This window comes from Aspergillus alliaceus (assembly GCF_009176365.1).
Source record: "Aspergillus alliaceus strain CBS 536.65 unplaced genomic scaffold BDW43scaffold_14, whole genome shotgun sequence".
Taxonomy (NCBI): Eukaryota; Fungi; Ascomycota; class Eurotiomycetes; order Eurotiales; family Aspergillaceae; genus Aspergillus; species Aspergillus alliaceus.
In genome coordinates, this window is record NW_022474697.1 from 343,653 (window position 1) to 355,725 (window position 12,073).

Below are 12,073 nucleotides of genomic sequence, written 5' to 3' on the forward strand. Positions count from 1 at the left end.
AAGCTTACAAGTTCCGCTATCGGGCCAATGCGAACATGTGCTCAAATTAGATAAGAGGGAAAAAACAATAATAAATGAGGTGAGTTCGGATGTAAATGAGGATTGTTATTATTACGATTATCAGCTCGGTCCATTGTGACCCGGGCGCCTAGAGCGAACGGAGGAGCCTCACCACAGCGATTTCCGAGCTATTGCATAATAATCCCTCAATTCGATCCTCTCTAGCTCCGCTATGGCTCCGAGCTGGACCGGTATAATTAATGGTGCCAATTGGTGTCAAGGGTGAGGGGCCACAGCGTAATAGGGTAGTACTTCTTCACGAGGCTCAAGCGAACATGATGTTCCCCTATCTGTGGCAGTGTAGGAGCTAGGAGTTCGAGATAATTGAGATATTTGAGTAGTCGCAGTATCTACTTCAACAGGTGGTAGTATCTTTCTATCCCCAGTGGCGATTACACAGCACGTGTGGGCTCTAGACCGATAGATAATGCACGATCGAGGAAAGCCGATCCATTAAAGCGGGGACCTTAAGAAATTTAGGGCGTCGCTCAAAGTAAATTAAGTGACTTGATTAGCCCCTCGTAAGGTGACGTCGTCAACTGGGGAACTACTAGTCGTTAATACTGTACCATACCCCACATCCACCGCTTGGAGGAGGTCAGCATAATCAAATGCGAGTGATAATCCTGTATGAATTGACAACGATGAATCAATAAGGAGGGTCCAGTATGGGAGGGGGAAGATAATAATAGGAGCCTTACCAGGAAAGATATTACTTAGGTAGTAGCTAGGGGGAACGATACCCCTAGCCAAGATTGGCAAGGAATGCTAGAGTTGCCCTAACGGGTACTCTGCAAGTAAGGATACACGACGACTTCAATGTATGACGAACAGGTCTGCGGGGAGGACAGTGCACTTGAAGATAGACTGCAATTGGTTCTGAAGGTAACTTATGCTCATGCTGAGTATTTTGTTTTCGTTTTCATTTTCATTTTCAATTTTTTTTTCTTTTTTCCTAGCTCTGTATTGCTCCCTACTCTTCGGGTACCCTTTGAATGGCGTGTTCCGTGACCGTAGAGCCAGGTGTTCAAGTAGAACTGCATGGTTGGTACGTAGTCCGTAAGTTATTCTTCCAAGTCATCTGCAATTTTAAATATCTTCAATGGACATCACTACTGCTTATGGTGATATCCTTGGCATGCTGGACGGAAGGGCATCCATAAGGCATTGCCCCATTAGGCCAATCCGATTATCTCTCCGTGGTTTCTTTTGGAATAATTGAGATATTAAAATTTACAATTCCTCCCGTAATGCGGCAATCGATCCCACGGGCAGTATAGTCATATTCTGGTAGAGGTAGGAAGGAATTTAGGGAACTAGTCGACTCGGAGATTTAAGTCTTTGGTAGCTATACAGTATTGAACCTACTATTGAAGTAACTACTGAGAAGTTTACCGTACTACAGGTACCTTCAAGTGACAGCCTACCGGTTGAGGGCAGTGAAATTTGACCTGGCAATCCCGTTCCTGACTCTCAGGCTCCGGACAAGCTCTTTTTTCCGACTGAGTGGAGTTGAGTGGAGATTTTATTAGATTCGATCTGTCTTTTTTGGGATTCTTTGGGAACTGGAATTACTGGGACCCCTAAAAAGAAAGGACGGCACAAACGGAAGGAATAAATTTTATTATTGACCTATCAAACCTTTTATTTTGCTCTCAAAATGCTATCTTTTTTCTTTCTTTCTATTTCTTTTTTCTTTCTTTCTTTTTTTTTTTTGAAGGGAAATGGAACTACATTGTAGCCGTTGGAGAGTGACCCTTTTCTCCGACTAAGACGGAAAGTCAATGGTGAAACTGCATGGATTTGCCTAGCATATGCCAGGAGCTTAAAATGGAAGACAAGGAAGAGGATGAATTTCATCGGTCGTGCTAGTAACCTATGGCTACCTACTATTCTTTTCAAACGATACCCAAATAGAATGAAAAATGGAATAAAAAACCGTTTCTATAGCAAATGGTGGTTGTCACACAACATGTAACCTGTCAAAAGGAATGCGCGGTACCGGATGAATTGACGAAAAGGGGAAAGAAAAAAAAAAGGGAAGAAAGAGAAGAGAGGACCCAATCTTTAGTAAAAGAAAGGAAAAGAAGAAAGAAAATCCTTCGGTAGCCCGTGAGACAGGCACGATCATGCCTCAGCCAGCCAGGTGAGATTTGGTACGGGTGAAACAGTAAGGACGCTGATAGGCGAAGGGTTGCTGAGCACCCGCTAGCGTTGCTAATGGCGGCAAGGGAGTCCCGGCAACGAGGGAGCCCGGAGCCCTAGTCCAGTCCTCCTTGTAAAATGTACGGGTACCTACTTGGCTCATACTGTACGTATAGTATGTATGGTACCTGTACCAGACCTTATGATGTATGTACCCTGTAGGTCCCTCGGAGCCGCAAACCGCACCGGGAGGTTACCTGTGAAGTACATGTACATACGTCGCGATGCTGTCAGCCCTGTTAGTTTTCGTTTGCGTCGTTACGTAGCAGATAATAGGAATAATAAACAATTCTAATTTGGTATTTGATAAATTTAGTGGAAATGATTCATTATTTTATTTTATTTTATTATTTTTTCTCTAATAATTCAGTGAACAAGGATGTTCTCTACAGGAATAGAAACTACCAAAAGTATAGATAGAGAGGATAAAACGATGTAAGCGTACCATTTGGAAGGGCGGGTTTGAAAGGAAAGAAAGAAAAAAAAAAGGTCAAACCGGTTCGACACAGGTTTCTGACGCAGGCTAACCAAACCCGCCTAGTACCAGAAGCTAACCTGTCGTCGCTTAAGCTCTTTCTGAGCATCTGGAGATCCATCCCCACTTTTGCGTTGCCATTGCAACAAGATCATCCCTTCAGCTTCACTTTCTCCTCTTTTTTTCACTTCTTCTCTCTCTTTTTTTGAGGCATTCTGAACATCTGTCCATTCTTCTCTTAAGACCCGCGCTGTTCCTCGTCCCATGATTCATTTTTTGAGCTTTCCTCACGCCCAATCCCGTGTCCAGCCTTCTTCAAACCCTCTTCTTCGGTAAGTTTTTCTCCAATGCATTAGCGTACCAGTTGTCTTCCCTCCCCTAATGCCGTGCTGCTGCTGATGTCAGGGCCATGCTAACTTAGCCTCCGTTGCTCATTTTCCATAGCCCCTCGTCCGTCTCCCTCCGTCTTCGATTTTCCCGCCAACCTTGACCATCTCCGAATTACTTTTGTTCGAGGGTTCCGCCAGCCATGTCACTCTAGACGCACGGCTTCGTTACGAGGAAGTGCCGCTACATGCTGGTTAGCTGAGGGTTTCTGAAGCTGTTCTTCAACGAATCAATCAGAGAAGTCTGGGTTCAACACTCCGCGATTGGGCAATAGGAATATACAGGAGCTCGGTGGTGACCGTTCCGATAGAGACGCCTCCACCTGCCGTGTAGTATATGCCGGATAGATAGTTTGCGGCATTGCTGTCTTCTACTTCTCTATTTTGCTCCGATTTTACTTCTGCTTCTTTCTTTTTTTTTTTCTCTTTTAAGGGTCTCTTTCAACTGCGGCGTTCTTGCGGATTTTGAGGCACTAGGGAAGGACAAAGAATTCTGCAACAAAATGGAACAATCTTCCCCGTTGGCTGCTATGCAGCCTCCTTCAGTGCTCTTTGGACACTGCTTTCGCTCGGATGCTCGGACATCCTATCCTTCATTTAGTCCCATGGCTGGGCTCAATCCAAACAGCTTCAACTTCAAAGATTTATCCATGAAAAGAGGCCATGGCGCCGATTACTTCAATGTGAAAGGCTCGTCTCCTACAGCTAGCCTTGCTGCGGATCTGTCTCAAAATTTTCATATCGACCAGAGGTTTGTTATGCCCTTTGACTAAGGGTACCCAATGGAACGGACTGACCGAAAATAGTCCTCAGCTAGCCACTCCCCGGCGGTCTTTGTTCTCCTCCAACCTGTTTGGGAATGGTCACAGGCGTGGTAAGGGTTAATGTGTTATAGTACATGACGGACCTGGTTGCTCATCAAGATTATAGAGGAAACAATGACAACACCTCCGCTGTCTTCCTCACCTGCCCCAGCAATGGATATTATGGAAATGTCTCCGCTACCACACAAACCCCCGTTTAACAATTCGGAAGCTGAACTGCGCACCCCTACAATCGAGATCTCGTGTATGGACACGCCCATGAGGTCTAACGCTGCCAGTCCGCTACAGGATTCTCCCTTGGTTACCCAGAAGGAAGGCCAGCATGAGTAAGAATTGAAGCTACGGATGGATATGAGAGATCTTGATCTGACAACCTATTTTATTGCAGGAGGAAACGCCCGACGTTTCTCAGGCCCAGCCTAGCGAGAAGCAAAGCTCAATCCTTCCAATTGGGGATGACCAAACCCGCTCCGGAGAGCCAAGCTCCGCCGTTTAAATTTCAAAGCAAGGGAATTAAGACCTCGTTGAGCACCTCGGCTTCGTTGGAGGATATGTTTAATGAATCACCGCAACGCGAACGGCCGTCATTGAGGAATCATTCGGTCCATGGTTTGGTTAACCCGCGCCTGAGACCCACGTTGGGCAGGGAGACAAGCCATGTTCGTGGAAATGGATCTCCGTCTGCAGCTTCAATTCGCAAGAACTCCCACCCCATGATGCGCCCTCGTAAACAGTGCCGACGTTCGTTGAGCATGTTTGAGAACCCCGAGGATGTGATGGTCGAAAAAGAGGCTTCTTTTACATCAAATGCACCACTTCAGTCCATTTGCGACATCGAAGGAACCCCCAGCCTACAATTGCCTCACTTCTTACCTGAGGACCAAGCTGATACACTGCCTCGCATCGACAAAAGCATTCTCGTGGACCTCATGGATGGGAAATTCAACGACCGATTCGACAATGTCCTGATCATTGACTGTCGTTTCGAGTACGAATATGAGGGAGGTCATATAACTGGAGCTGTGAACTACAATGACAAGGACAATCTCGCTGCGGAACTGTTCACTAGCCCGAAGCAGAGGACCGCATTGGTTTTGCACTGCGAGTACTCTGCACATCGCGCCCCTATTATGGCCAAATACATCCGCCATCAGGATCGTGCTTTCAATGTGGATCAATACCCACACCTTACCTACCCGGATATGTACATTTTGGACGGGGGCTACAGTGGTTTCTTTGCTGAGCATCGGACGCTGTGCTTTCCACAGAACTATGTGGAAATGTCTGCCAAGGAATACGAGTTTGCCTGCGAGCGTGGCCTCGGAAAGGTCAAGCAAAGGTCAAAGCTGAGCCGCGCTCAAACATTCGCCTTCGGTCAGACATCTCCCCAGATGGAAGATAGTCCCACTGGGAGGTGTCGGAACAACCCTGGTGACCGAAACAGGTTGTTGGGATCTCCATTTGCGGAGAGCCCCGTCTCCGGTCGCTTCCCCGGCCGCCGCATGCTTTCCTACTGATAGTCCTCGCGGACTGTCCAATTCAATTTTCTAAGCCAAGGCTCAATATAATGACGCTATTGAGCATGGCGCTATGCTATTACTGCTTGATTGCTGAGCAATTTTTCGCATATATCAGGAGACTTCATTTTGGATTGGCTGTTTCTTCCACCCAGTCAGTCGGATTAGTCCTCTAACAATATTGGATTGCACTATGGGGCTTGGACACAATGCACCTTGCTATTCCAACGTCCTTTCCGTTCGTTTGTTTACTTTCGGTTTTATTTCTCTTGGCCCGGTTAATAGAGCCCTCGCATTTTGATGACACGAAAACTTTCGACTCTACAATTACACCTTTCATTGGCCCGCCATGAAACGCTTGCCAACACGGCTCTTGGCTCTCTTCTTTCAGCCGCATTGATTCTTTCCTTGATCTCCGACCACCGGCCGCAAAAAAATTTCCTATGTCTTGAACGATTTTCCTACGTCATGCACCTATCGACCTTGCGTTCGGTCTGATCACTATGATACCACGCCATTATCTGGCCCTTCCTCTTCTTGGATTTTTTTTCCCTTATCTTCTCCTTACCGTCTTTTAATCCACTCCCTATTTTCCTGTATAACTCGCGAGGGAGCGAAAAACCTCCTTGCCGTATACTGTACATATTGATGTGCGGCTCGTCACAAAGGCGATAATTCACCATGCACGACGGTGTCTCCTAAGCCATCATTGCCTTGTATGGGCATATTCGATCGCGGTGGGCACGTCGATGCAGCTGTACATACATACACACAACTCCCGGGTCCGTGAGCTGACATCTAATGGGAAAGCCGGGGTATTGGGAACTAAAGATAATTTCCTTTGTTGGAATGAAATGAAATGACTTAAAAAAGAATTTACTCTAGTCCTCCAATCGTCTAAAATAAAAATTTCGAACTAGGGCAGTGGTCGTAATAAGGCCGCGATTGCTAGTAGCGCCGGGTAGCCTGAGGCAACCTTAATTTTTAGTCTCCGCCGCCGCCTTCAATTCCTCTCCGTCCCTCTGGCCCAATGCTACGCGTGTATCATCACACCTTCTGCCATGGACATCGATGACATCCTCGCCTCCGTCGATCGCAACGATGTCTCTTCCCCCGAGTCCGCAGCGCTTGACCACCAGTTGCTCACTCGCTTCTGGGTTGCCGAGCGCGGCGTCTCCGAGCTCTTACCCTGGCCAGCCACCCTAATGGACCGCACGATGGAAAGAGTGCGCAATCAGGTAAACCAAACCCAATGGGTCCTCCCCATTCCTCCCCCAACCCCATTCCCCCTGGATCAAGAACTCATCAACCTCACCCCAACCCCCAGATCGAATCAATCGAAGACCTAGCCGCTTCCTCTTCCGTTCCCCTCCCAACATCCAACTCAAACAACACCGCCAACAACCCAACCCTAAACCTCAAACTCTCAATCCTTCAAACAGACCTCTCCAGATCCCAATACCTAATCCGCTCCATCCTCCGCCAACGCCTCTCAAAACTCACAAAACACTCCATGCACTACCTCCTCCGCGTCTCCGCCTCCACTCCCTCCCAACAACAACCAGACCCCTCCCAACCCAACAATACCCAACAACAACCCGAAGACTCCATCCCAGACCTCACAGCTGTGACTGATCCGTCTCCGCTCTCGCCCCAAGAACTGGCGTTCTTGCACGCGCATCAGACGCTCCTGGCGGGGCATTTTGGGGCCTCGTTTCTCAGTTCGTTTCCGCCGCAGTTGAGGCGTTTGGATGATAATGCGGGGGGTACTAGTATGGTGCAGGGGCCGGATGGAAGGGAGGTGGTTTTTGTGAGGTGTCTTAGTGAGGGGGTTAGGGTGGTCGTGCCGCCTGGGGATGGGGTGGAGGTTGAGACGGAGGGGACGGAGATGCGGATGGGCGATGTTTGGGTTGTTAGGTGGGAGGGGGTTAGGGGTGCTTGGGAACGAGGGGAGGTGGAGGTACTTTGAGACTTTTACTTTTATTCTTGGTTTTGTTTGGGGGTGACGGTGGGGGGAAGGTAAGGTAGATTGTGGAGGAGGGGAGGATTATGTTTGTACATACATGTGTAGATTGCATGGTGGCGTTTGGGAGGGGAGTTGATTTATATTGATACCTCTTGTTTTAATCTTTGATTTTTATCGTGTAGGTTGTATATGGGTGCTTGTGTATCTTGTGTATGGGGCATGTTGAATTGGGGATGGAAAGTGGACCATTTCTCATTTCTCGTTTCTCATTTCTTAGATCTAGATCTTGGGTTGTTTGCTGGTTCATGCATTGTATAGCTCAGTGTGGAGCGTTGGTCCGCCATTAACCTTACACTAGTAAAAACTCATCGGATCTCCGAGGATGCAGTAAAAGACAGTAAAAACGCCGAGACATGATCTATAGCATGAACATTATCCGCCGTTGCGCCTGACCGCTAAGCCCAAAATCTTTGTCCATGCACACGAACAAGAACGCCCAGAGAGAAAAGCAAAGAAACTGTCATCAATCGAATAAAACGAGTCAATCTATTTTGCCCAGGGGGAGTGGTAGGAGTACGATCATGCGACGTATCCATATGTAGGCGGATCTTCCTCAACCCGCTCGAGATACTCGCGGTCGATCAGACTTTCGATGCGCCGCTTGATCATGTTCACGTCGGGAACGAAGCGGGCGGACAACTGGCTTAGAACCTCGCTCATAAGTTTGGAGTGGACGAGTTTCTTCCGTTGCCTGAATGGTTGGAATGCAATTAGCTTCTGTCATGATCAGGTATAGATGGAGGCACTTACTTCATGATTCGCACGACTGCAGCTTCGATGCTGGCGCCGCGCTCATCACTCATTCGCTTCTCTGTATCTTTCCGTTGGTCTTGATTCTCCACCTTGTTGGCGCTACCGCTGACAACGCCAATGCGTACTTTCATAAATGGACTCTGGAACTCGTGGTTGAAAAAAAACTTGTCGGTGGGTTTGACGTCCTTGCTCATAGGATCCTTCTTCAAGACCCGGGTCTTAGGCGCGACTGCTAGCGACTGCAAGTTACGAATCAAGTCGTGATCCGGAACCCTTGTCTGGGCTTGTATCTCTTCATATGTGAGAAATTCGCCTTGAGGCACATCGTTGAAAAGTAATAGGATGACCATGGCATAGGTGGAAACATTGAGTTCATGTCGTTGGACTTTGCCGTTGGACCTATGGAAGGTAGCCCGAATATCTGCCGTGCCCATACTAGCTTGCCATGATAGTTTCCGGCCATTGTGCTTGCTAAGATAAAACTGTTCAAAGCTTTGCTTCACCTTGTCAATCTCCTTGGGGAAGATGCAAGCAGGCTGGGCTTCCCCACCCTTGATACTAGACATGGCTTCCATGGGCCACATAGTACTGGTAAGAACATTGATTTCTAAGTCGATAGGCTTCTGATCCGGATCACCTGCCCGCCGCATATGGTTCTTGTAGCTAGTAGTCAAGTCCTCCGAAACCGTCATATCCTTGAACATGGCTTCTAAGCGTTGGGTGAACTGGTTGCCGACTTCCATCTTCATCTTGGATATCATCTGCCGCTCCGCATCCATGCTAACCGAGCGCTTCATAAGAAGACGCCGAGAAAGATGCTTCTTGTAGTACGCTTCGAAAAGGTCCTTGTCCTTCACATAGCGCAGCAGAGTTATGCCGTTGTCCAAGAGAGCATCCACCTCGGTTTCCGTTTTACCCTTGATGCCCTTTTTCAGGTTCTCATCAAAGAAGAGTGATAGATACTCGGAGCTGCGTGTATTTGAATTGATAAACTGTGAGAAGCTCGTCGTAATGGCACTTTGCATCGTTGGGTCGGACCTGAATGATTCCTCCCAAACCTTGTCGAATTTGTTCTTCAAGCCTAGTACATCGTCAACCCACTTGATAGCAGACACGGTCTGCTGATTCATGGGCTTCTCCCTCTCAGTGGGTTTCTTTCCACTGTTATCGCCCTTCTCTGCCGATCTTGTAGATAAAACTTGGCCTGCTGCAATTGCCGATTTGTTAATTTCGTCTCCCAGTTCCACAATGCGCTTCTGAACCGCAGCAGTTAGAGGGCCCTTTTTATTGTCTACCCTTGCGCTCAGTAAGTAGACATTTCGTAAAACATCCATGCGGTCATTGTCTAGCATATTCTTGATACCGGTGCCCTCCAGGTTGATGACTTCCGTAATATTTGAGCTGATCAGCTCTCGATCTAGTACCTCTTTGATTTTCGGCTCTGAAAGAGGTGATAGTGTAGAGAGACAGCGCTCTCTTTCCTCCGCTATGCGATCAGATGCAGCTTTACAGAATGCAGCGGCGTCTCCCATCTCCAGCAGCCGTTTTCCTTCTGCATTATAGAAGATCTTGCTCGTCTCTAGGAAATCCGGTTCGAACATGGTTAGATATAACTTTGATGACTCCTCTTCTGTTATGGTTTCGTAAAGACCCTCGAGCATATAGATGCAATGCCGAATCAGCTGCCGGTTTATCATCTGACCCGACCTTTCTAGCTGGATCATAAAGAGCACAGTAGACTTGAGCACATCAGCAACCGTAGATTCCGTATCGGAACGGGCCGCAGAGCGTAACACATAGTCACGAAACAAAGCCATGGAGGCGACGTATATCGAAGGCTTTTTATGGTCCGCCGAGATGACTCGATCCTAAAACAAGAGACCCAGGTCAACTTTGGTATAACAAACACATCCAGCGCGCACAGCCATACCATGTACATGAGAACGTCTGTAATCATTCCCATACAGATCTGATGGTCCTCCCAGGCCTCCCTCAATACACTCAGAAACTTCTCCCCGGTATCCCGCCGCTCGTTTTCTTGATCTTGTATCTCGACCTGGTCTTTCGACTGCAGTAGCATGGATGAGATGGCTGAAGTCACCCATTTCTGTACTTCGGTGGCGAGCCATTCTTTCTCTAGCCTTTTCACCCGCTCATATAACTCCTCACCGCGCATCGCAAGCACCATGTTGTAGGCGTTCCGATATAACTGCTCGAAGGAGAGGCTGGATGCATCTTTCGTGTGAATCTTTTTCAAAGCCGTTGACAAACCATCCCAGTTCGTCTCGAAGTCATCGGTTTTGTTGGTGTTGAGACCCTAAGACATGCTCTGTTAGTTCAGCCATTTTGATATAGTGACACTTAGCGAGCTCTATAGTCCGAACCATCGCCGTTGACGTAGGACTCGATCCTACTGCTATAGTATTTGACAAAACAGGATAATGGATGGAAAGGAGATGACTTACCCTCCGCGGAGCGCGGATCTTCTGCCTTGCTCTCAGAGACATCTTTTGATGATACAATAGCACACTGCCATTCACTTGCCCGCTGTTCGTTCTTGCGCGCGGGGCAAATCAGAGGAGCTGCTAGAAAGGACTCGGGAGAACACGGATTGAGCGGAGAGTAAGACCTATAAATGGGCTCGTAGAGCTTAAAATAAGGAGATACCGTGAGACATAAGCTCCTTTTCGCAGCTTGCAAGCTTGATCGAAACCGAGAGGGAGAGAGCGAGCAGCAGAATGAAGGCCGCGGAGGCCAAAGAAAGCTGGAAAAATAAAAAGTCCGGCGCAAGTCGAACCCTTTCTCCGTCATTCCCACGACCTTTCCTTCAACTTCCCCATTCATTTCCTTGGGTGATCAACATTTCCAATAATTCCTCCCCATCGGCTTTATATACCTTAATTCACCACCCTTATTCTCACCGATTTCATCATGCGCCCATTCACCTCTTTCCCGCGGGGCCTCCGCGCCGTTTATAGCTCTCTTCCCCCCCGAACTGCTATCGCGCGCTCTATATCAAGACCTTTTTCACAACTGATCGGCCGCTCTACATGGCCATCTCCTGTACTTTACTGGTCATCTGTTCAAATCTCTCTACCAGCTTCTACTCCACTCCGCCACAACTCCAGCTCCGCAAGACCCCTCACAGATCAGGCCGCTGACGCCGCCAGAGATGCGGAGAATGAAGAACAGAACAGAAAACGCCGAGAACAAGAACCAGCCTACCAGATCACCTTCACCTGCAAGCCGTGCGGGGAACGTTCTTCTCACCGTATGTCTAAACAGGGTTATCACCGTGGAACGGTCGTGATCCGTTGTCCGTCCTGCAAGAACCGTCATATCATTAGTGATCACCTCAATATCTTCTACGACAAGAAGATGACATTGGAAGATATCCTAGCTGAGCAGGGAGGGAAGTTGAAGCGGGGTTATGTGGAGGGCGATATGGAGTTCTGGGATGATGGATCGGTGAACCCAAAAGACGGCCAGGAGACGAAACCAGATCAAGGACAGTTGCCATAATTTATCTGTTCCGGTTTCTGACTTGATTTTGATTAATGATACAAGACAAAGACTGTTTGGTGAATGTGTTGAATTTGAAGGGTTGCGCTACAGCCTAAAAGTCTGCATAGAGTCGCGGGTTCCAAAGAGATTCGGGCATAAAGGCGTTATGGGTTGTCCCTTTTAGATACCTCTGAGACATTATATGTATACACTCTGCTCCGATATGTACTATAGATTTGATTATAATTTCGATGGAGATATGTTTTGTGATTAGGATTTTCAAATAATCTATTCCTTTACCCTCCCCTCAACGCCTTTTTTTT

General features: G+C 47.7%; 4 protein-coding genes across 4 annotated transcripts; 3 read left to right on the plus strand and 1 right to left on the minus strand.

Moving 5' to 3' along the window:
* Positions 1-3,374: 3,374 nt before the first annotated feature.
* nimT (putative tyrosine protein phosphatase MIH1) lies at positions 3,375-5,553 on the plus strand. The gene is made up of 4 exons (XM_032050108.1): positions 3,375-3,877; positions 3,933-4,000; positions 4,057-4,276; positions 4,339-5,553. The coding sequence occupies exons 1-4, from the start codon at positions 3,630-3,632 to the stop codon at positions 5,465-5,467; spliced, it is 1,665 nt and encodes a 554-aa protein (XP_031901784.1). The 5' UTR covers positions 3,375-3,629; the 3' UTR covers positions 5,468-5,553.
* A 975-nt stretch (positions 5,554-6,528) lies between these two features.
* sld5 (putative GINS DNA replication complex subunit Sld5) lies at positions 6,529-7,436 on the plus strand (the record flags this gene model as incomplete). The annotated part of the gene is made up of 2 exons (XM_032046773.1): positions 6,529-6,705; positions 6,795-7,436. The coding sequence occupies 2 exons, from the start codon at positions 6,529-6,531 to the stop codon at positions 7,434-7,436; spliced, it is 819 nt and encodes a 272-aa protein (XP_031901785.1).
* Positions 7,437-7,701: 265 nt separating this feature from the next.
* On the minus strand, positions 7,702-10,990 carry BDW43DRAFT_271973 (cullin family protein). Its single transcript, XM_032041489.1, has 4 exons — positions 10,712-10,990; positions 10,177-10,563; positions 8,244-10,114; positions 7,702-8,184 (listed from the first exon to the last, which is right to left on the minus strand). Exons 1-4 carry the CDS (start codon positions 10,751-10,753, stop codon positions 8,013-8,015), a joined length of 2,472 nt encoding a protein of 823 aa, XP_031901786.1. The 5' UTR covers positions 10,754-10,990; the 3' UTR covers positions 7,702-8,012.
* Positions 10,991-11,093: 103 nt separating this feature from the next.
* BDW43DRAFT_47767 (DNL-type zinc finger protein) lies at positions 11,094-11,948 on the plus strand. Its single transcript, XM_032050109.1, has one exon. The coding sequence runs from the start codon at positions 11,178-11,180 to the stop codon at positions 11,766-11,768; it is 591 nt and encodes a 196-aa protein (XP_031901787.1). The 5' UTR covers positions 11,094-11,177; the 3' UTR covers positions 11,769-11,948.
* The last annotated feature ends 125 nt before the right edge of the window (positions 11,949-12,073 follow it).

Coding starts and splice junctions, on each gene's coding strand:
- BDW43DRAFT_47767 (XM_032050109.1), top strand. CDS start 11,178: ATGCGCCCATTCACCTCTTTCCCGCGGGGCCTCCGCGCCGTTTATAGC.
- BDW43DRAFT_271973 (XM_032041489.1), bottom strand. CDS start 10,753: ATGTCTCTGAGAGCAAGGCAGAAGATCCGCGCTCCGCGGAGG. Junction 10,564..10,711: donor AGATCCGCGCTCCGCGGAGG/GTAAGTCATCTC, acceptor AGCATGTCTTAG/GGTCTCAACACCAACAAAAC. Junction 10,115..10,176: donor CAGACGTTCTCATGTACATG/GTATGGCTGTGC, acceptor CTCTTGTTTTAG/GATCGAGTCATCTCGGCGGA.
- nimT (XM_032050108.1), top strand. CDS start 3,630: ATGGAACAATCTTCCCCGTTGGCTGCTATGCAGCCTCCTTCAGTGCTC. Junction 3,878..3,932: donor AATTTTCATATCGACCAGAG/GTTTGTTATGCC, acceptor GACCGAAAATAG/TCCTCAGCTAGCCACTCCCC. Junction 4,277..4,338: donor CAGAAGGAAGGCCAGCATGA/GTAAGAATTGAA, acceptor ATTTTATTGCAG/GAGGAAACGCCCGACGTTTC.